This window comes from Lemur catta, chromosome 11 (assembly GCF_020740605.2).
Source record: "Lemur catta isolate mLemCat1 chromosome 11, mLemCat1.pri, whole genome shotgun sequence".
NCBI lineage: Eukaryota > Metazoa > Chordata > Mammalia > Primates > Lemuridae > Lemur > Lemur catta.
Window position 1 is genome coordinate 82,902,062 of NC_059138.1, and position 22,689 is coordinate 82,924,750.

General features: G+C 40.8%; 1 protein-coding gene across 2 annotated transcripts in view; it reads right to left on the reverse strand.

Moving 5' to 3' along the window:
- AMPH (amphiphysin) overlaps positions 1–22,689 on the reverse strand; it is a 222,960-nt gene that overhangs the window by 14,906 nt on the left and 185,365 nt on the right. The window contains exons 16-17 of one of the 2 annotated variants that reach the window (XM_045564375.1): positions 21,109–21,165; positions 16,639–16,764 (exon numbers count right to left, since the gene is read on the reverse strand). In XM_045564375.1, coding sequence (XP_045420331.1) covers positions 16,639–16,764; positions 21,109–21,165 — 183 coding nt within the window. The remainder of the gene's footprint in view (positions 1–16,638; positions 16,765–21,108; positions 21,166–22,689) is intronic. The other variant, XM_045564376.1, reaches the window with a different exon arrangement.

Sequence of the window (22,689 nt, forward strand, 5' to 3'; positions counted from 1 at the left end):
ATCATGTTTCTTAAAAAATTATTCTAATGGCTAAATATACTGCCATCAATGAGCACTAGTTGGTTTCCAGATTTTTTTTTTTTTTTGTGACAGAGTCTCGCTGTGTTGCCCAGGCTAGAGTGAGTGCCGTGGCATCAGCCTAGCTCACAACCACCTCAAACTCCTGGGCTCAAGCAATCCTACTGCCTCTGCCTCCCGAGTAGCTGGGACTACAGGCATGCGCCACCATGCCCGGCTAATTTTTTTTTGTATATATATATTTTAGTTGGCCAGATAATTTCTTTCTATTTTTAGTAGAGATGGGGTCTCACTTTTGCTCAGGCTGGTCTCGAACTCCTGACCTCAAGCAATCCACCCGCCTCGGCCTCCCAGAGTGCTAGGATTACAGGCGTGAGCCACCTCGCCCGGCCTGGTTTCCAGATTTTAAATGTTACATGTAACACTTTAAGAAAGATTTTTGGTTTGTAAAGAAACGATTATTTAGGCTACACTTAAATGATTTAAATACTAAGCACTGCCCTCTTTATTTATGTCTCCATTGAAGTTGTTTTTTGAGTTTCTGCTCCACATTTCATTATGAAAGATTTCAAGCAGAAAAACAGAAAAAATTGTACAGCAAATATCCAGGTACTCCACCTGGAATGTTCAATTGACAAGTTGCCACATTCACTTCATCACATGTCTTCCCACCCATCCATACTTATTTGCTTGATCTTTCAGTCAATTGCAATATATCTTCATAAAAAGTTTTTCAGGAATCAAGTGGGAATTCTGTAGCCCTGTTTGATATCGTCTTTCTTCTGCTTTCACACATGACCAACTTTTGACTTGAGGTAGAATTACCACAGTGTGCATTTTTTGCTTTCTAAATCTGTATGTTGTTCTAATGGCTTCTGAGCTTCAATATTGATAAGGATAAGTTCTTAGATGTTTTTTTTGTAGTGCTTTTCTATTTCCAATCTAGATGCTTGGAAAACTTTTTTCTTAAACTTTGAATTTAAAAATGTGCAAGACTCCATTTAGATGCCAGTCTCTCCTCATTATGTTGGCCTTTTGTTGGTACTTTCTTATGATGCCCATGCAGGAATTCCATCAACTAGGAAAACTTCACCTCAATCATGTTTTCCTCTGTTATACTGGTCACTATGGCTTCTAGAACATTCTTCCAGTCTCTTCCCTAGGATTAGCAGCTACCCAGGAGTCGTATGTTCACTCTGTGGCCTCCACTCTTACCATCTTTGCTTGTGCTTTTCTTCATGTGTTGGGAGAACTCCTCCAGCTTGTCCTCATGTCACCAAATCAATTGTCTCTGCTGCTGCTTTGGTCTTTACCACTACTTCTGCAAATTTTAATTCTAATATCACACTTCCTCTCCTTCAAACCTTTTCTCAAATCACTGAGCTCCCTTTCATCTGCCTCACGCGTGACTCTCTTCTTCTCCACATGGCTGCCTCACCCTCTCATCCTCATCTTGTTTCACCTGTGAGGTCATCTTGAACTTTACTGACAACAAAAGGAAGACAATTTTGGAACTTTGTCTTTGTACTTTGGGTAATTTTTTTAAATTGTATGTTCTCTTAAGAAAATTTTAACTGTCTCTAGTATATAATCCTTTCCTTTTTTTTTTTTTGTATTGCTCTACAGTTTCTATGCTATTTTTAAAATGTATTTATTTGTTTAGTTATCTCAAATTAGGTAAAATCTCTTTAGGCCTGATGTTTCCAGGAGACATGGAAACATTTTCTTTGTTCTATTTTACTCACCATGGGGGGGACTCTTAGATATTCTTTTCAGAACAGGAGCTGGAGAGGGATTTATCAGGTCTTCACATAAAACCACACCTGATTTGAATCCCTCAAATATATGTGTCCGAGGATGTACTTGTGTGAGGGGAGCAGCAGCCCCCAAATGGCCTGGACACTTCAGAAAGGTGCTCCTGCACTCACAGGCGGCGACGCCAGCTGCCTTCTATCTAGGGTGGGGATGGGCAAAACTCCCACATATTCTATGCCCAGCCCAGCTATTATGCTTCAACGACCCCACTGATGCTTTGGTTTAAAAACATTCTCCATGTTTGCCTAACATTCCTGTAATAAAGTACTACTGAAACTTTGACTTTGTGAAAATGTTTTTTTTCCTTTAAGTGTAAAAGCATTAAAAGGAAAATAAAAAACCTGGTAATAGTGAATCTCATTTGTGTGTGTGTGTAATTGTTCAGTGTTTTCAGTTTTCTCATACAATATTCATTTATATACTCTGATGATGAATTTCATTTTCTTTAAAATACTCCTGGGGTAAATGACACACATGATAAGTGAAGAATATAAGATGTATATATTTTAAATTTTAGCCAAATGATATCCTTCCATGGGTACAGGACAGTTTATACTAGAGTCAGAGTGTAGCTACCTTCCTGGCATTTGCTCCTGCAGAGATACTTGACTAAAAGACCGCTGAATTCTAGGCTTACCAATGGACCCCAAAGAAGGAGAATAATAATTCTGATTTATAGATGGGCTTCTGCTCACCAGCTTAAATATATGCATATTCTGAACGTAGCCTGTGGGAGAAACTGACATTTACTATGAATCTACGATTTTCTGGGCACTACCTATCAGGTGGTTTACATTTATTGCACATTATTCTTCTAATGACCCTATTAGATATTACCCCACTTTCTAGATAAGTCAACTAATACTTAGAGTTTAAGTATCTCACCCAGTCAGTAAACCAGGATTGAAACAATCTAACTGTGTAAGTTCTGTGTTTTTTCACACCAGCCCACATTCAGGAAGATAACACACCTGTCAAATCAGATTCCACAGCAACCTTGGGACCTGAAATACTTCCTACAAACCCATTAGTTCCCAAGCAAGCATTGTTTGACAAAGAATGTGAGTATTCTTATTAACAGCCAAACACTTACACTTTTGGAATGCTACTCCTTAAAATGGGATGCATAGATTATAAATTTTTTCTTTACTCATGTATATATACTGTCTGGGCACCTAGGCGCACATGTCACAAAGTCCCTCTTAATCCATAGCAAATTATAAGATAAAAAGATATCAAGAAGAGGTTGGTTTGACAGACTTTATCTACATTATTTTTGTCAATCGCCCTGTAGGTTTCATTGCTGGGAAAGATACATATACCACGGGAAGGTGGAAAAGGCCAGTTGGGCTTCACCTGGATTTTCCCACTGCAATACAGTTACAACTGAGAGCATTTAGAAACTGGACACTTGGACGTTCACAGCTATTTTTATAAGTTACAGATTAATATGATCCCAAAGCTGGAAGGACCACAGGGCCCAGCATACCCATTTCCAAGTGAGGAAATACGATGGAGTGGAAGTAGCGCTGAGACAGAGCTGGAGATTGTTTTAGTTCTGACACTTCCACTGATCAGCTGTGGAGCTGAGTGAGCCCCTTTGTGCCTTGCCGTGTAAACTCACCAGGAACTGCAACAAAGGGAGATAAATACAGTGGGAATTCTAGCTCCAGGCCACTGTTGCCTTTTCCTGCCCATCTCTAATTCTGGATCCAACCTGAGCTCTTGACTTATACAAAGATCCTGGCATCTTTAGGAAAATACAGGATTTTCTTCAGCATCTAATTTAAAGAAGAGCCCAGGAGGCAGCTAGTGTCTACAGGTCATCATTATGGCCCCACAGAGAAGATTCCTGGACTAAGACACAGGCTGGTGGCTGCTACACCTCTTCACATTAACTGTATTTTCCTTTGGTGTGACTGCAGGGATGAGAGCTCTCTCATGGAACACTGTGCCCCCCAGTGACATTCCTTAGGAAGGTGGCCCCTGGTATTGCAAACTTCACTGGACACATGTATGTACTTCCTTTCCAATAAAGGAATTTAATGGGGTTCCCCCCACCCCTGACCTTCATATCAACTATCTTTTTCAATTTCCCCTCCTAGTGTTGCCTGAGGTCCCGTCATAAACTCTCAGCAACCAGGTCCCAGTGAGACTCAGCTGCGGCAGCAGTGTTGCCATGGCAACATCTGTTAGAACTAGCTCCATGATTTTCTTTAAAAATTAAGGTCTTCTGCAGAGATGCCAAAATTAATGAATTTTTGGTGAATTTGGCCTTTTGAGGTCATGGCAGAATCTCCAATAATGATACATACATATCAGTATTTAAAGATTTAGTGTTTTATATGCAAAGTCTATCATAGAGGTGGACAGGAGTGGATTCATCTTTTGAAGCAAAGGTAAATAGCGTGTACTGTGCTCTCTCAGAGATAGGGAGATGAACAAATACTAGTTTCTGGAGCAGCCACAGTGGGGGTTGCAAATAGTTTGTTAAAAATGTTGTTTAAGGAAAAATGCCTTTACAGCACAGTAAAGATTTCCCCATGCCTGGCCACATTATCGTCGAATGATATGCAAAGCACTGGTTGCTGCTCAAACGGCTTTCTTGTAAGTGGACCCAGGCTCGGGCTGGTGGGAGGCAAAGGTGGGCTGCCAAACACACCCAGAGACCAGACCGAGGAATGGTGATCTGCAAATCACCTGAATGCCATCGTGCCCTGTTGGCAAAACTCCCAATCCTGACCCTGCCAAGTGCCACATACACCTTACTGGGCAACCTGTGACCCGACCAGATGGCAGTGCGGGCCCTCAAACTCGAGGAGGGGTAGGCAGCTGCCAGTTGAACTTGGAAGACCTGACTGATGATCCCAGATTTCACAGTCTCTGAATCGTCCCTGGCATTGGTACATAAAACCTCTCCATGATGATGTGTCATCCCAGTGGCCTAGCAAACAGAGGCGGGAAAAATGCCATAAACAAAGGGTGCTCTTGTTAACACAAGGGATTTGAAAATCCTTATTTTTAAAAAATGAATTATAGATTTTTCACAGCAGAAAGTACACTCAGAGCTTATTAGGTACAACCATCCTAAAGGAGAGATAAGAAAACTAACACAGTAGGGAACAATGATCTCCCCAAGGCCACCTCACTGGCTAGCCATGGTGCCAATTCTCCATACTCCTAATTCAGGGTCTCTCCAATACACCCCGTTTGATACTTGCTGCAAAATCAAGCAAGTATCAAAGTGGAGCATCAGGACACACTGGCTCTAAGAAGCTCAAGGTTGAAAGAAGAGTTTCTGTTTCATTTCTACCCTTCAGACACAAACCAGGAACATTTGCAAGTCTAGGCAATAGTTGGGGGAAGTCTTAGTGTCAGTAGGGAGAGATTTGTGAACCTAATGGCTTTAGTTAGATGTAGTATGAAATTACTTGATAAATTCACTTTTATAAAACCTGCTCTTTTTAAAAGCACAGCATTTGGATTAGTCAGGAGATGGATATCTGTGCATTAAAATGCCAGGATTTGGATTTCATGTCATCACTTTCTAGGTATGTGATCTTGGTTAAACCACTTAATCTCTCTATACCTATTTCCTTAATCTGTAAAATGGGGTAGTAATGTATAAATAATGTCTATTTCATGGGAACAGTGTGAGAGAATGCATGGGAAATGCTAGCACTCAGTAGCATCTATCATGACCACTTGGCCCCATTGACCCTAACTTAACTATCTGGGTATGGTGGTCACACTGCCTTTCCCTTCAGGCCACACACAGTAATGCTCACAGGCAGCCTTTGAGAAAGCAATTTCCCAGGGAAAATGAAGGGATTTCTGATGTCAAGTCAAGCACTTTTTCTGGATCATACTTAGGTGGTAGCTCACGTCCCTGGAGGCCAAATGAGGAATGATTCATGCAAAGGGCCTTTCCACCCTGGAGGTGATGAGGGGAGAGAACGAACAAGAAAGGGCAAAAAGTGGACATGTATGGTACTGGCACAAAAACAGGGACACAGTTCAATGGAACAGAACTGAGAACCCAGATATAAAACCATCCAATCTTTGACAAAGCAGAAATACACCATTCAATAAATGGTGCTGGGAAAACTGGATAGCCACAGGTAGAAGACTGAAATAGGATCCACACCTTTCACCTCTCACAAAAATCAACTCACGTTGGATAACAGACTTAAACCTAAGGTGTGAAACTATAAGAATTCTGGAAGAAAACATTGGAAATACTCTTCTAGATATTGGCCTAGGCAAAGAATTTATGAAGAAGACCCTAAAGGCAATCACAGCAACAACAAAAATAAATAAATGGGACCTGATCAAATCAAAAGCTTCTGCACAGCCAAAGAAACTAGCATGAGAGCAAACAGACAACCTACAGAATGGGAGAAAATATTGGCATGCTACACATCCTATAAAGGGCTGATAACTAGAATCTATTTAGAACTCAGGGAAAGTAGCAAGAAAAAATCAAACAACCCTATCAAAAAGTGGGCAAAGGACATGAACAGAAACTTTTCAAAAGAAGACAGAATAATGGCCAACAAACATATGAAAAAATGCTCAACATCTCTAATGATCACGGAAATGCAAATCAAAACCACAATGAGGTATCACTTATCCCCAGTGAGAATGGCCTTTTTCAAAGAGTCCCAAAACAATAAATGTTGACGTGGATGTGGAGAGATAGGAACACTCATACACTGCTGGTGGGACTGCAAACTAGTGCAACCTCTGTGAAAAGCAATATGGAGATACCTCAAAGAGATACAAGTAGATCTTCCATTTGATCCACCAATCCCATTATTGGGCATCTACCCAAAAGAACAAAAGACATTCTATAAAAAAAGACACCTGCACTCGAATGTTTATAGCAGCACAATTCACAATTGCAAAGATGTGGAAACAACCCAAGTGCCCATCGATACATGAGTGGATTAATAAAATGTGGTATATGTATACCATGGAGTACTATTCAGCTACAAGAAACAATGGTGATATAGCACCTCTTCTATTTTTCTGGATAGAGCTAGAACCCATTCTACTAAGTGTAGTATCCCAAGAATGGAAAAATAAGCACCACATGTACTCATCATCAAATCAGTTTTAACTGATCAACATCTAAGTGCACATATAGGAATAACATTCACTGGGTGTCAGGCAGATGGGAGGGGGGAGGAGGGGATGGGTATATACATACCTAATGGGTGCAATGTGCCCAGTCTGGGGGATGGACATGCCTGAAGCTCTGACTAGGTTGGCGGGGAGCAAGGGCAATATACATAACCTAAACATTTTTACCCCCACAATATGCTGAAATAAAAAAAAAAAAAAAACGGACATGGAACCGCAGCACACATAGTCTGGGTGCTCAATTGCAGGTTATCCATGGATTACACCAATCCCAGCACTGTCTCCACAGGGGGAGGGAGCCGGGCCAGTACAACACATCTCTAAGTCTCTTCCAGGTCTAAATTCTGATTTATGGGGTGGGACTGGGCTTCACGTTGGGTGGGGGTGGAGGAGCTTTATTGTCTAAACAGAGTTGTCCTTTTAATATTTGAATGGGTCTAGTCTTATACAGGCTACCAACTGTGCTGACGGCCAGGAATGCATTCAGTGAGGGCTTATGAATATGGCCCAACACACTAAGAAGAGAAAAAGAGTTATTATTATCCTGAAAGTAATTATGACCAAAGTCATGTTAAAGACATCTATTAATAGCTTAAGCACTAGCTTTAGTATGTGACAAAAAGTATATGTCGAGGCACACACAAAATCATCATATAATTACATACTGCATGATTCTATTTATATGAAATATCCAGAATAGATAAATCCATACAGCTAGAAAGCAGACTGGCATGTACCAAGGGCCAGCGGAGGGGAGGATGGGGAGTCACTGCTTACTGGGTGTGAGGTTTTAATTTGGGGTGACGAAAATGCTTTGGAACTAGATGGAGGTGATGATCAAACAACACTGTGAATGTACTAAATGTTACTAAACTCTTCACTTTAAAATGATTAATTTTACATTATGTGAATTTCACCTCCATAATGAAAAGGTACATGCCCAAAGTAACATTTCCATTCGGTGTTCGATTGTGATCTACTCACCTTAGCCTTAAGATTATTTAAATAATAAATGAAGGGAAAAATGGAGTTGAATTTTTTACTACTGTTATAATTAAAAAGAGAATTGATGATGCCAGGGAGTTGGAAAGATACAGATTTAGGTTTTGAGGGAAACTGCTTCAATTCTGAAAAGTTCTCATCAAACTCCTATTTTGAACAGCAGCGCAGACTTCGTCTTCCCCAGTGTTTTAAAATGAGTCCACTGAGTTGGCGCCTATGCTATTCAGCGTATGCTTAATGCCACAGTGCCCATGGCTGTGAGCAGGGCAGCGTCTGGTGCTGCACAACAGGTTGGAGACACATCACGAAATCCCCAGAGCAGAGCCTGACACCCACAGAGGATGCACATGTCTGTCTACTGAGTGAAAGAGGAATTGAGCACCTCAATTTTATTCAAGCAGACAGAAATATTCCTAGCAAGATGAAGTTGATAGACCACAGTCTAGCAGTTCTGATGTGTATACACTTGTCAGTTTAAATTGGTCTTGACAGGTCAACTCAGATTTGGTGAAATATTTGAAAACCAAAACACAGCAAAGACAAAAGTAATCCCCCAAATAATGAATGGGTCAATAATGTTTTAGCTTCCAGGATTCTGCAACACTTCTAAAAACATCTTCATCTCAGTCTTTTTGCTATTTATGTGTTTTGGAAACTATGCTACACCAAAATTTAATTACAGCACATTATTTTTTGAAAAAGAATAGGCAATAAAAAGAACATTTGGTCTACTTCACATCATTTGAGCAAAATATAGGAGCTGACAGAAAGTTAGGGAAATTAGAAGGGCCCTCTCTGTAAGAAAATGGAATAAACATGGGTAAAATTGTCTTTTTGAAAAGAAATGGCATAACTAAAAATGATGTAACTATGATAAACTATAACCAAAAAAATACAACATTAATTAGCTCTGCACTACTTTTTATCTGCTTTTTAACCTAATTATCTGATGGTATATACTGAAACAAATATTTAAGTCACTTTTTTCCTAAACAGTATTTTCATTATTTACATACCATATAAACATCTGGAAAAGGTAAAATAAGAGTATTATCTTTTTAAATGCATCTTGTAGCCATATTGTTAAACCTCGTTGTTTTCGGGAATCACTAAAGACAACATTAGCTATGTAAGAAATAAAACAACAGACGAGGGCACCGCTGCCCCAAGCATCCGCACGCGGAGCTGGCAGGGGCCTTCGCGGGTGAGCGAGCACACAGGGCCATGGCCGTGGCCCCCTGACTGGGCAAGGCCACCTCCATGGAGGGGAAGAGCGAGGGACAGCCGCACCGCCTGCGCACAGCGCTGCTTGTGGCCCTCGCTGGGCGGGAAGAAGAGCCACAGCTCCAAGTCCCAGGAACTGCACCACCTGGACCACCAGGACGACCCGTACCTGGACATCACCAATCACCTTTGTTTTGTCATCTCTACAGCAGACCAAAGGTACACCAAATGTACATTATTTCAGCGTAGATAACGAACTTGAACCATGAGAACTTCCATGCAGACTTTGGACTGCTCAATCTGGCAACAGTTTACAGACACTATTGCAAAATAAATAAGAAATTAAAGTCCATTACAATGTTAAGAAAGAAAATTATTCATTTTACGGGCTCCGATCAGAGAAAACAAGCAAATGCTTCTTTCCTTGTTGGATGCTATGTGGTTCCTTCAGGGGGAGAAGCATCGGCTGATGTTGGCTGAGGCTGCGGCCTTCAGGACCGCGCACATGGAAAGCACTATCAAACCAGCAGGTCGCCCTGAAGCCCTGGGCCCTCACAGCAGCGACCCTCCTCCCTGCTGGGGGAGGTGATGGCCCACAGTCCCCCTGGCACCTCTGGGACCCTGTGGGCTGTGGGTGGAGCCCAAGGAGCAAAAAGGCTTCTTGGGAAAGGATGTTACCTGGCATCACCGGCATCCTGGTTCATCCCACTGTGGTCATGTTCACTCCTGACCAACTGGAGCTCTCACTCAGTGCACACGGCGTCCATCTAGCTGTCCTGCGCTCTATGCTCATGGAAGAGGATGTCCCTGTGATAAGAGGTAGTGGCTTTCTCCAATTCCTGGGCCAGTTCCTCAGCCATGTTCTGATAGATCTTTCTTACCTCCTGAGCCCAGTTTATCTTTTCTGACAGGATGGTCAGTCTCTTCCCGGTCTCTCAGCAGTAGACTTCCTCCCCCGTGAATTCACTCTCAGGTCCCACTGCATGTTGCTCCAAAGCAGCCAGTGTTGCAGCCTCAGCTCGAGCTCCTGGACCTCCCTGTCCAGTCGTGCATTGTATTCCTGCAGAGAGGCCTCCTGGGCTTGCAGGGTTTCAGTTTGTTCTTCCAGATCATCCCGCAGTTGTCTGGCTACTTCTCCAATCTCCTCTTCAGGGCTTTCCAAGCATGTGGTTAAGTCACCATCGTCATAGAAACTAAGCAGAGGGACTTCAGGTGGGGACTCTGGGTGGTCACTCACAAGGCTGGGCAGCTGCAGGGGGCTGAGCAGCGTGTGGGCCAGGGATGGCCGTTGCCTCACTTGACCACTTGTGGTCTGGTTCATTACTGCCCCCGCGCTCTCCAGCCTTCCCACTTCTTGTCCTGCCATCTTTGCTTCTGCCTAGCAAGGACTTGGTGGTAACATTCTTCACACTGCTGCTGAAGGTCAGTGTTGTCATCCAAACCCACCGCAGTCTTCCTCTGAAGATGTCCATCGTGCTGTGAAGCGAGTGAGACATGTTGTGTGTCCAGCACCTGGAGAACTTCAGAAGGCAGATATTTCTGTCTTTCTTTGAGCAAGTCTGCCATGCCCTGTAAGGAAAACATGCTCGTCCCAGGTAGAGCTGACAAGCAGAGGGTCTGGAGCCACAGAGGACTGGCCTCACCTATGGGCAATGGCGGGCCAGTGTCAGCCATTGGCCCAGTCTTGGCTCAAGCTTTTGGGCCCACCTCACCCCAACCTGAACACCTTTGGGCCAGCTCTTCCCCTCATCTTCCTGAGATGCCTCACCTCACTGTAAAGGCCACAAGAGCAGTGCACACTAGGACCTGCCAGAATCCCAGGGCTCCTGGCACTTACCCCAGGCTTTTGAACATCACCAGCAGAACAGCCCATAGCTGGTCCAGGACCTGCTGCTGAGACATTTGGGTGCAGACAGCAGGCCCTCTGTGGCTCTGAAGCTCTCTGCAGTGCTGTCTCTGCTTGCCAGTGGCCTGTGGGCCACAAGTGACCTCAGGAGGCCCTATGGATTGTTCTGTCACTAACACAAACAAGTGCCTGGCAACCAGGGCAGTGTATCCGTTGGGGTGGGGGAGGGGAGGCCACCCATGATCTAGGAAACTGTGTCACTCACTTTGCTCTGCAAACAGAAAGTGACATTACTTATCATCACTCATCACTGTGGAAAGAGCTCACAATAGCCCGTAGCTGGGGACACTCCAGGACCCATCCAGCCTTAGAGCACAGATAGAGTGTCAGAGCTGAGCCATGCCACGGCCTGTGTCTGCTCATGATCCTATCAGAGCAGCGTGGTGGCCCCTTCCCTGGGGGAGGCCCATTACCCTGATTTCAAGTTTCCTTTTCCTGTAGGGAGGCCTGGTCCTGCCTACAAAGGGCCCAGGGACTGGCCCCTCTGAGGCTCCCTCTCTCCTTGTGTTTGGTCAGTGCTGGCACACAGGGCCACAGGAATGAAGGGTCTCCCCAAAGGTGTTAACCAGGACACCTGGACTTCAAGTGTAAGAACTCGAGAGAAATGGACTGGAACGCACATGGTCTTACACTTTCAAGGATTTTCTGTGGATCCAGTGTGTCCCCATGCAATCCCAGGGTCCTGCATGTGGCAACACAGCTGTGGGGGAACACAGAGGTCCAGGTCCCTTCCCTCATGTGGCCCTGCCACGCACAGCTCATGCCTCCTCAGGTGGACCAGGGACAGTCTCCAAAGTCATCTTTAGAAGGTCCATCGGAGGCCTCAGTTCACCACCTTGGACTGTGTTAAAATGCAACTCAGTCTCATATATCTTTAAGGATCGTGGGATCAGGGACCCATTGTCAATCCTTCGGAGTCCCCATGAGCAGATCTGCCCCAGAATCTTTACTCTAGAGGGAAATGGGAAAAACATCAGCTCAGGGCAGCCTGGAGGTCCTGAGGGCACCAGGACTCAGGCTGCAGGAGGCTCACAGATGGACAGAACAGAGAAAATGACCAGCATGATCGTTTCAGGGAGGAAGTGGCTAAAGGAGAGCTGTTTCTTTTTGTATTTTTCAGCATAAACATATAAATTTTTTGGTCAGTTTTAGGTTTTAAGAAAATTGACTAGAACATAGCAAGCACTCACATACAGCCCTTTGCCTCTCCACATACTGGCCCTGTGATGGACATCCTGGAGTCCATAAATTACATAAAGTATGTTTCCAGGCCATAAGAGAATTTAAATTAGAAACCAATAACAAAAAGATGTCTGGAAAATCTTCTAATATTTGGGAACTAATTATACACTTCTAAATACATAATTATTCAAGAGAAATCAAAGAGGAAATGAGAAAAGATTTTGAGCTGAATAAAATTAAAATATAAAATCCAGAAATCTGTGGGATGCAGCCAAAGCCATACTCAGAGGGAAATTCGTACACTGAAATATCTTTATTATAAAAGAGGGGAAAAAAGGGGCAAAATAAAGACCTCAGTTTCCACCTTTGGAAATTAGAAAAATAAGGATACCTTAAGTACAAAGTAAGCAGAAAAAATAATAAAGAGCATAAACCAATGAGACAGAAGAAGAAGTAAAATAGAGAAAATCAATAAAACCAAAGCTGAATTTTTCAGACAATCATCAAAGTGGTAAATCTCAAGTCAGACTGATTAGGAAAGAGAAGAGATAGGAGAAAGACATTAACAAGATCAGGAATTAGAGTGGTAACATCATAACTGAATTCACATATATAAGAAGATAGTAAAGAGCTATTATATAAAAAAAAAAATTCCTGCTAACAAATGGAATTTCATATATACAAATGATTTTAAGGACAAAATCTATCAGTGCTCACTCAAGAAGAAATAGATAACCTAAAAAACTTTGTATCTATTAAAGAAGTTTATTTTGGTTAAAAATCTCGAGCAAAGCAAACTCAAGACCCACACGGGTTAACTAATGAATTCTCCCTAACAACTAAGGAAGAAATAATGCTAAATATAACTAACTCTTCATGAACATTGAGGATGAGGAAATATTTCCTATCTTATCCTTTAACATAATTAAGCATGGACCTAAAACCAAAACCAGGCATTAAAACAAAAAGCTGTAGGCTGATATCTCTGCGAATATAGATGCAAAAATTCATAACAAACTTTTACGCAAATCAAAACCAAAAATATGTGACTAATGAGATTTATTCTAGGAATAGAGGGTTGGTCTAACATTTAAAAATCAGTCAATATTATTCACCATATTAACAGACTAAAAAAGACTATGAAATCATCTCAATAAAGAAAAAGCATTTGAAGAAATCCTACTTAACATTTCTGATTAAAAAAAAAAAAGAAAAAACTCTAACAACTAGAAAAATAATAGAAGGGAACTTCTTTAACCTTTTAAGGAACATGTACCAAAAACCTATTGTTAACATTAAACTTAATTGTGCATGATTAAATGCTTTCTTCCTCAGACCAGAAATAATGCCAGGATATCTGCTTTCATACCTTATTTTCAAAATTATAGTAAATATTCTAGCCAGTATGATCAGGGAAGAAGAAGAAACAAAAGTCGTTCACATTGGCAAGGGATAAGTAAAACTTTCATTATTTGCACAACACAATCATCTATGCAGAACATGAGATAGAATCCACAAAAGCATCCCTAGTATGAACAAATGAGTTTAATAAGTTGCAGGATACACAATCTATATATGAAAATTCATTGTATTTCTAATCATCACATCAAATAATGGGAAACTGAAATTTAAAAAACATCATTTACATTAGCGTCTATGTATATGGAACAGGGATAAATCGTTCAAAAGATTTATGCTAAATATGATCATACATTTTACTTATACATGTGTTCTAAAGACAATAAATTGCGCAACCATTTTATTTAAAGAGTCAATTACCTTTTAAAGTAATATAAATAAAAAGAAAAACTATGTTTTTATGTAAAAAAAAAAGTAATAATCAAACTTTTCTTGACAGCCCCAGGTTTCTGTGGCAGCCACTGCTAAAGTTTCCCGTTTTTGAAATTACTCTTGCCTCATTTTTTTTTTTTAAGAAAATCACCACAAACTTCATTTCCAATGAAATGCACTCTGTCAAAATCTGAACTAATAACTGTGTGGTAACATTTCAGCAGTAAAAAGGATTACCTGAAAAGGTTGTGTCAACTGAGTCCTGACTGAGGGCAACCGCAGCCAGTCATTAATTAATGCCAGAAACACAATGGGGATTTTTGCTTTTACGACTAAATATCACACATCGAGTTACAGAAGAGGTTTTTTTTTCAGAAAAAAACCCCAATATTATGTTAGATTATTATGACCAGAAGAAGGAAGCTATAAATCTACTTTAGAAAACAAAAATACCTCGTATATGATACTATTCTGCTAAGTCGAAGGGAGAACAAGAGGAAGAGTTGATTTCACTCAAGGACGCCCATTCGAAACATGGGAGGCAGCCACTGTTGATGGGCGTTAGGGAAACTGAATTGGTGTAGACTTCTCCCTCTTAGTTAACACTATTACTGTTATTTTTCAGTCCATACGGAGAGATGAACTTGAATTTTTTCTCTTTGGAGAGGGGGGATCACACTGCGAGCTCTGCACCTACTGTTCTTCCATCACCTGTGTGTCTCAGGAGGGGTCTGATCCTTCCTAACACTCACTAAATTGCCTTATAGTTCACAAGGAATCAAAATTTTCGACTCTCTAAAGTTTACCTATAAGCTTTAGGAGGTAAACCATTATCAGAATGAAGAATTCTTCCAAATATTTCCTTACCCCATATCAGGGAAGCTGGTTTTAGTGATGGTCGATGCTTGTGCCATAGTTTGTTGAATATTTTTCATACTACCCTTAGTTAAAAAGATTATAAATTATACACATGTAGTAGTATACATATAAAATACTCATTTAGCCTTACACTGAATAGTTTGGGACATGGAATCAATGTTCTAGTTTAAAAACATCGGTGAAGATGAAGTCTGTGCTTCTAGGAGTTTGATGAAAACCTGTCAGAATTGAAGCAGTTTCCCTGAAAACCTAAATCAATGTCTTTCTAACTCCTTGGCATCATCCATATTCTTTGTAGAAATCAATTCTCTCCTTAATGTTAACAGTAGTCAAAAATTCAACTCTATTTCCTCCTCCTTTGTTATTTATATAATCTTAAAGCTAAGGTCAACAGAAAGATCACAGCTGGACACCAAATGAAGATGCCCCATCTGCACTGAGTTGCTGAGGTCACCAGTGAATCTGGGAGTGACAGGAAGAAAAACCTGGACACAGCACTACCTGGTTTAAAGTCCATGCAAGCAGCACCTCTAGGAGAGACTGATCTAGCTGAATACATTTCTTATTTTCCCTACCAGGACTTGGTCCAACTCTGTATTTTTAAATGTAAAATATGATATTTTTTCTTGAGACATTCTTAATTGAATCATTTCCCATCACTATCTTGTCCTATTATTTATTTTTCTACTCTATTAATAAACTATTGATTTGATAGATGACCTACCCTTTTCCCTGTAAAATGACATAAGGCACCAACAGCATGAAACATAACTTTCATTTCTCTAGGTATCTAATCTAGGAGATTTTATTTTTGGTAATAGGAAAATCAGTTTTCCTATTTGTGCAGATTCCATGAAGGCTACAGTAAACAGTACCCTGATTGAAATTCTTGGGAGACATTCTACTGGATTTCATAAAGAAATTACTTTTCACTCCCCCCGTCTATTTTGAACTCTCTATAATTTCATGGGTGTCACATTATCCAGTTCTACTTGGTGCATATTAGAGCTAATTCCAGTTTGTGATATAAGCCCAGTATTCTTTAAAGCTACATGGATCAGGGTAAAAGCAGGTTTCCAGGCACACAGATGGATCTCCATTCTAGCACAAAATATGTCCTGAAGGTGCCTATTATATTAACAGCCAGCAGCAGACTTGATTTTGAGCAAATGTTTTACACATAAGAATCCTTATAGGCTTATGAATTTGTGATATATGGGATTTCAATCCCTCATTGGGCCTTAACCAACTTACAAAACTGATATTATAAGTAATCAGTATGTAGACACAACCAACAAAGTTACTATCCTTCTGTTTATCACAGGCATGTTGGTCCCCAGTGAAAAGCATCTCTCCAGCATCAGCAGGTCTGATTACTTCCAAGTTCTACTGTGAATGGAAGAGTATCAAAAAGAATGAAGGCATCCTTTTTAGAGAGCCATGTCTGTGGTTACATGACAGTTTTTTCTAGATCATAAGATCAGTTTTCCAGATATTTTAATTGTCAAAAAATAATGAGGAACAGAAATGAAATTCTATATGAATATGGAAGCCACAACAGACATGGAGCTAGTTTGGCCCAAGTGAGGCATGGATGGGAGCCATGAGAGGGGTCATGAGATGAGCATGGCTGTGGCAGTGAGGCAGGTGCAAGGTGGGAGGGAGGTGGCGCTCACCCCTGCCTCCTCCACCGGCTCCTCAGCCCGAGTGTCCAGTCCGAGGTCCAGCCCAACAGCAGGGGTGGCAGCGGCCGGGGGCTCCTCTGCTTTCAGCTCTGTGGGTGGAGCCTGTTCAGATTCAACCTTGAAGTGTTTGTTTTGAAGGTTAGAGGAAAAAGAGTCAACATGTGAATAGTTAACATTACAGAATATCTAACAATTAAGGTGTTTTCTGTTATCCCATAGGCAACTAGCTTCATGAAATCTGTGCGGGAACAAAAAAGCCCCCCATTTGGCATCATGGGCCTGTACAGAACTAAAAAGTTGAGGAACAGAGTCTTACTAAGCTTTTACCATCACCACAAACTGTCATTTCCCTTTAAGTCAGGCCAAGGTTCACCATCCTGGCTACTCATTTTACTAACTTGCAACAGTTGGACTGTTTGCCTCCCTATGAGGTCTATAAGATATCCTAAAATGATACTTTCTGGTACTTAGCAGAGAGACAGGAAATCACAAGAGGTCCCAGAACCAGCTGGAAGGGGTGAGGAAGAAATTACAGGACACACAGTTCTGGGGCCTCTCAGTCCTGTCAATATGTGTTGCACCAAAAAAAATCAAGGGATCATCCCAATATTCAGATGAAAATGCATTCACTTGACCCAAAAGGTCACCATGCACCTAGTGCTTTACTTTGTAGGTTGGGAGGAACAGACTCAGCTCCCTGGCTACTGGCTCCCACAGTCATAGATACTTTGCTGCCTTGTTGTCAACTCCAGTTTAGTCCTTTGTTACCCGTCTCCCTCCAGTAAGATCCTTAGCTATCAATTTATTTCATGAAATAAAGTAATTCTTTAAAGAACCACAGGGCAGTATTCTCCATGGCATCAATTAGACCCTTTCAGTTGTGTGGGCAGGGTGAGGTCTTTTTGTCCCACTCTCCCCTCTCTACACAGACACCACCCAGATTCCAATCATGTTCATGCTGAATCAAGACTGTGGCATCTCTTAGCTAAAGATGTTTTCAGTTTTAAAATTAGCAATATAAAATAACAACAGGCCATTTAAAATACCACAGTCAATGCATGTCTACTGAAAATATTCCCTTTTTCCATCCTTATTAATACAAATAAGCATATTTATCTAGCCTGATTATTTCATGGAACGAATTAGAGGGCTCATTAAGATCCTTTTCCATTAGAACATTTAAACTGTAAAAAAGTTGAAAAGTGTATTCCTAGTGGAGTAAGAAGTCTCCATTTGATACTTTGGAGACATCAGTAACTTCTACCAGACTCTCACCTGTCCATTTCTCCTGTATGTTCATCTAAGTCAGTGTGCATGACAAGTTCCATAGAGAAGTGATGGCAAAGTTACACTGAGATTATACAAAATGAATAATGACTAGCCTACTGTTGGATAAAAGCACAAAATATTTGTCTTACGCGCCCCACCAAATTATTCATTGAGATGGATGCCAGGATCACACCTCCATTCTTTTCAAAGGACAAAATAAAATCAAACGACACAATAAAATCAAAGGACACTTTTGGTAGGCAGGTGTGCAGAGAGTGGCTATTTTTATGGGGTTTTATAACCTTTAAGAAGTGATCTGACATAATTTTTAAGAAAGAATGAGATAAAATTCACTCTAATATGCTCTCAGGAGTCTTTTATGGGAAGAACTTCACTTTTATTGTTGAAGAAGAATTATCGTCATAATGGAACATGTTTTTTCATAGCAGCAAACTGTGACTGTAAGTGCTTGGGGCGTGATCTTACCATGTGGGAAGCCAAGGGCATGTGCTATGAAAGCATGGCATCATGACCTGCACAACAAAGGTCACAGAGTAATCTGACAAAGCACCGAGAAACCCATGAGCAGACGCTATTTCCCTGCAAGCTGAGTCTGCTATGGAGGAAGTCACTCTGAAGCCAGATGAGGAGTCAAGAGAAATTTCAAAACATGAGTCAAATACGTATATCAATGTACATTTTCAAAAATGCAAAGGTTAACTTAAAATGAAAAAGAAATTTGCGCCAAAGACTGGGTTTGTTAGAAGTCTGAAGAAATTCTGAAGTCTTATATGAGGCAAGAATGAATAGCCTGGATGATTTTATAAATGAGTCTAATTGCATTTGCTTCTTGAAATTGGACAAGGCAATGATAGTATGGGATGAAGAGACTGTAGGGATTGGTTATGTCCCCACAAGTCACAACCTGTTTGCACTACAAGATCATCACCATATTACAACAGCACACCAAATATTATACTATGGCATTACTTCTTAACTTAAATTCCTGAGGCAAAAATGTAACTTACCAAATGATGAGGCAAATTTAGAAATAGAAGTCAACCTTCTATTCCTTTTAAGATAGTGTAAAACTGTAAATATTTTATCAAGATAGAAAAACAAAGACAAATTGTGAGCAACATCTCAGAGAGAGATCTAAAATAGTCCTGTAGGAATGGTGCCCCATACTTTTCCTATAAGATGCCTCCCTTGGCAAACATTGCTAAGGGGTTGATACCAAGCCACAAGTACTCTGCAGTACCAGAAGTGATTTCTATTGTTTGCTTGAGTAGCAGTCATTATACCTTCAGAGAAGAGGTGTACCCTTTACATATATTGGGGGCAGCAGACACCACAATGGTTTAACTCTGAGAATCAGACATGGAATTTTTCCTTTATAGTAAAATGAGTAGTGCAGCCGTCGAGCACATTTTCTGGTATTCTCTGTGCTAAGATGTAGGGCAGGTCACTGCAGAGGAAGAGGAGATGGGTTGGGAGTCTATCACATCCGATATGGTGTTTGCCTTGTAGGCCTGCTTCTCCAATCTGGGAAGAGCTAATTTAGTGAGAATGGCCTTGGAGGCAGCTCTGGGCCCTGAGCAAGGACTGCTGACTCAAAAGGGTTTAAATTTATACTCAGGGGATGTCCTCTGGGGCCATATGATGCAGGCTGGGAGATGCACAGCTGACTACGAACTCCAACCCCCACTTCACTCAGAACAGTCAATGAACCACATGCTGGGATGTTTTCCTGATCCTGGGAAGATCCTGTATAATCACAGCTCACTGGGAGACACAGGTTCACTGATGTCCTAGTTCCTCAGAGGGCAGAGCCAACATTAGCAGGATTTGCAATGCTGGGCATGAGAAAGCCAAGTTCCCCAGTGGAAAGAAGGTGCAAGATGTCTGCTTCACAGAACAAGAGATAAGAAGCAAGATGTCTGAGGACAGGCACGAAAGCTCCTAGAGCCAGCTGTGGATGGCAGGGAAATGTTCAGAGAAACTTAAAAACCACTCAATTCTAGGCCTAAATCTTTTGCATCAAAGTAGTAGATGTGACTTCAGTTATGACCAATTGCCTTTTCTTTTATATCTGCATTTCTCAATTTTTCTTAATCTGCTCACAATTGATAATTAAAAATCTCACTCTCCAGCTCCATCATCCAGGCTGAGAATCACCAATGAACATGAAGAATGCATCTCTCTGGCTCCATTATTGACACTAATATACTTTGTATCTGAAACACCTAAATATTTATTGGCAGCCCACAGAGACTCTGCCTTTTACCTGCTTACCGAAAAGGCAAAAGTATGACAATCTATTAACAAGGTATGAGAAACACACTTGCCTTTTGAAAAATATGAAATTAACCTTTAAGACAAACTTCTCAGAACAGAATTCCTTAATTAAAAATGAAATAGTCTAAAAAGAAAAATTCATTCTACTAAAACCCAATTCCGAGCAGGAGTTCGGATAATTATACAGTATTCCCATGGAAAAAACCATAACGCCACAAATAACCCTCATGAACTAATCCTCAAACATCCCAAATCCTCTGAAATGTAGCAGTGACAAGCTCACAAGTGACATGTTTTAAGGTCTCTTCATTCATCTTGACTAGTAAGCTGCTGCTAAAAAGGTTTCCACGGTAACTGCAACACTGATTTTGTAAGAGTCTTGTTTAACACCAAGAGTAACTCATTCTGCTTCTTACTCTTTCTCTAACTAAGCTTTTCTCTCTTCCCATTTGTCATGGAATTAGGAATTACAGTTCTTCTATGCATTACTTATTTCTACGACTTAAAAAATGACAGGATGAAAGGAGAAATGAGGGAGTTTCAGGCTCAAGAAACAAGCAAGGATCTATTTTGAAGCGCAAATTCTTGAGGCAATTTCATTTTAAATCCTGGAGCTTAAGTTACAGACACATGGAAATATCCACGTCCTTGATGGATTCACTGTGTTCTACTGGGGTTCATAATTAGGAGATTTGAGATTTTGTTGGGATCACTGTGCCTTTATGAAGTAACCAAACTCAAAGTCATATTGAGATTTAACAGATGCTTTGTCTCCTGTGTTCTACAAAAGTGGGAGCTGTCGAAACTACATTCTAGATATTCAAACTCTAGACAACCTAGGATGATTTGTGATAACTAACAACTTCCCCAAAACACAAACCCAAATCGACTTACCAAGTTGCTGACCATGCTCTGGTCTGCCTGCACGGTGAATAATGAAGTGTCCTGGGGCTGAAAATCAGGGAGAAAATAGAAGATTTTTTTAAAAAAGATATTTAAATTAGCTACCATCACTCGTGTCAATAAATACGTTTTAAGTTTTTAAAAGTCTCTTTTTATTTTAAAACATTAAAACAAAAAATGCAAAAGAATGTTTTAACAGTAGTTATTCTAAATATAAATCATTGCTAGCAGAATATAACGAGAGTTATTAAACTAAGGGCACTGGTTTCAGGGGATCTTTGGTCCACTGGTTTTCTTCTGGATGTTGAAACCAAATTAGAAATTAGTTGTTATGGGCTCCAAATTTAAACTTTTAAAATGTTGTAAAGTCAATCTTACTACATCACCTAAGTGTTACTTCTAGGGGTTATTTATGAGTCTTAAATTAAAAATTTTATAAAATATATTCATCAATCTAAAAAAATCAACCTTTTTAGAAATCTAAAAAGGAAGGATGATCTTTAAGGGAAATTCATCTCTGGTTACACTGGCAGCCAGGCTGTCATCCTCCCGACAGGAGACCTGAGAGTCTTTCCTGGGAAATCTGACCAGCTCAGGAAAAAATACCTACAGAAACCGACCTCAGAGACTTCCCAACAGAAAAGACCGGCCAGTGACTTGTGGTTAAAGATGATGGATTGAACACATGTAATTACCTTTATTACCTCCAGAATCCAAACTACACAACAATAAAGGGAATTTTTTTAAAAACTCATAAACCTGTAAGGATGAAAAAAATGCGAAGGAAGACGACAGTAACAAATGTTGAAATTGGAAAGCAGGTGAATGAGTAGTAACTTGGTGGATCCAAAAATCTGTCTCCTAGGGTGATGTTAGAAATGCTAAGAATCACCCCAATTTGTTCCTCAGAACTCCCAGTGGGTCAGGAATTAGACGCATAGAGAATCGCGAGAAATGAGTCAGGGTGGCGCTAAAGACAGGGGAACTGGTTGAAAGTCTACTGGAAAGTACTTAGACCTTGAGATTTTCTAAGCTACTCTGAAAAGCAAGCAATGACCCTGCCTACCCCAGCAGAGGACTTGAGATTAATTCTATGGAGGCTGAAACAGAGGCTCTCTGGACTGAAGGACACCCAGGCATATAAGGAAAGGAGCAGGATTCAGTGAGCATTTACATAGTAAATCTTGAGAACTTGTGCCCAGCTCTTCCCACTCTGCCCTCAGTTCTTCCCCTTTCATCTCCATTACACTAGTAATCAGGCTGGTCCTCAGCCCTTCCCACCACCCTCCACAGGAGACCACAGGAATCTTCACTGGGAAATCTGACCAGCTCAGGGAAAAAAATGCCTAAAGAATCCAACATCAGGTGCTCCCCAACAGAAAAGATGAGCTGGAAAATCTTACAACAATGCCCACAGCTGATGATCTCTACCTATCCTCATGCGAGTTTCCAGTCTGCTTTTTACCTTCTCACTTTGAATATGACTGTTCAGTCAACATCACCAGATGTGGAGAAGAGTCTCAAATATGAAAGAGAGAAATGGAATAGAAAAAAGAAAAAGCAAGTGGAAAA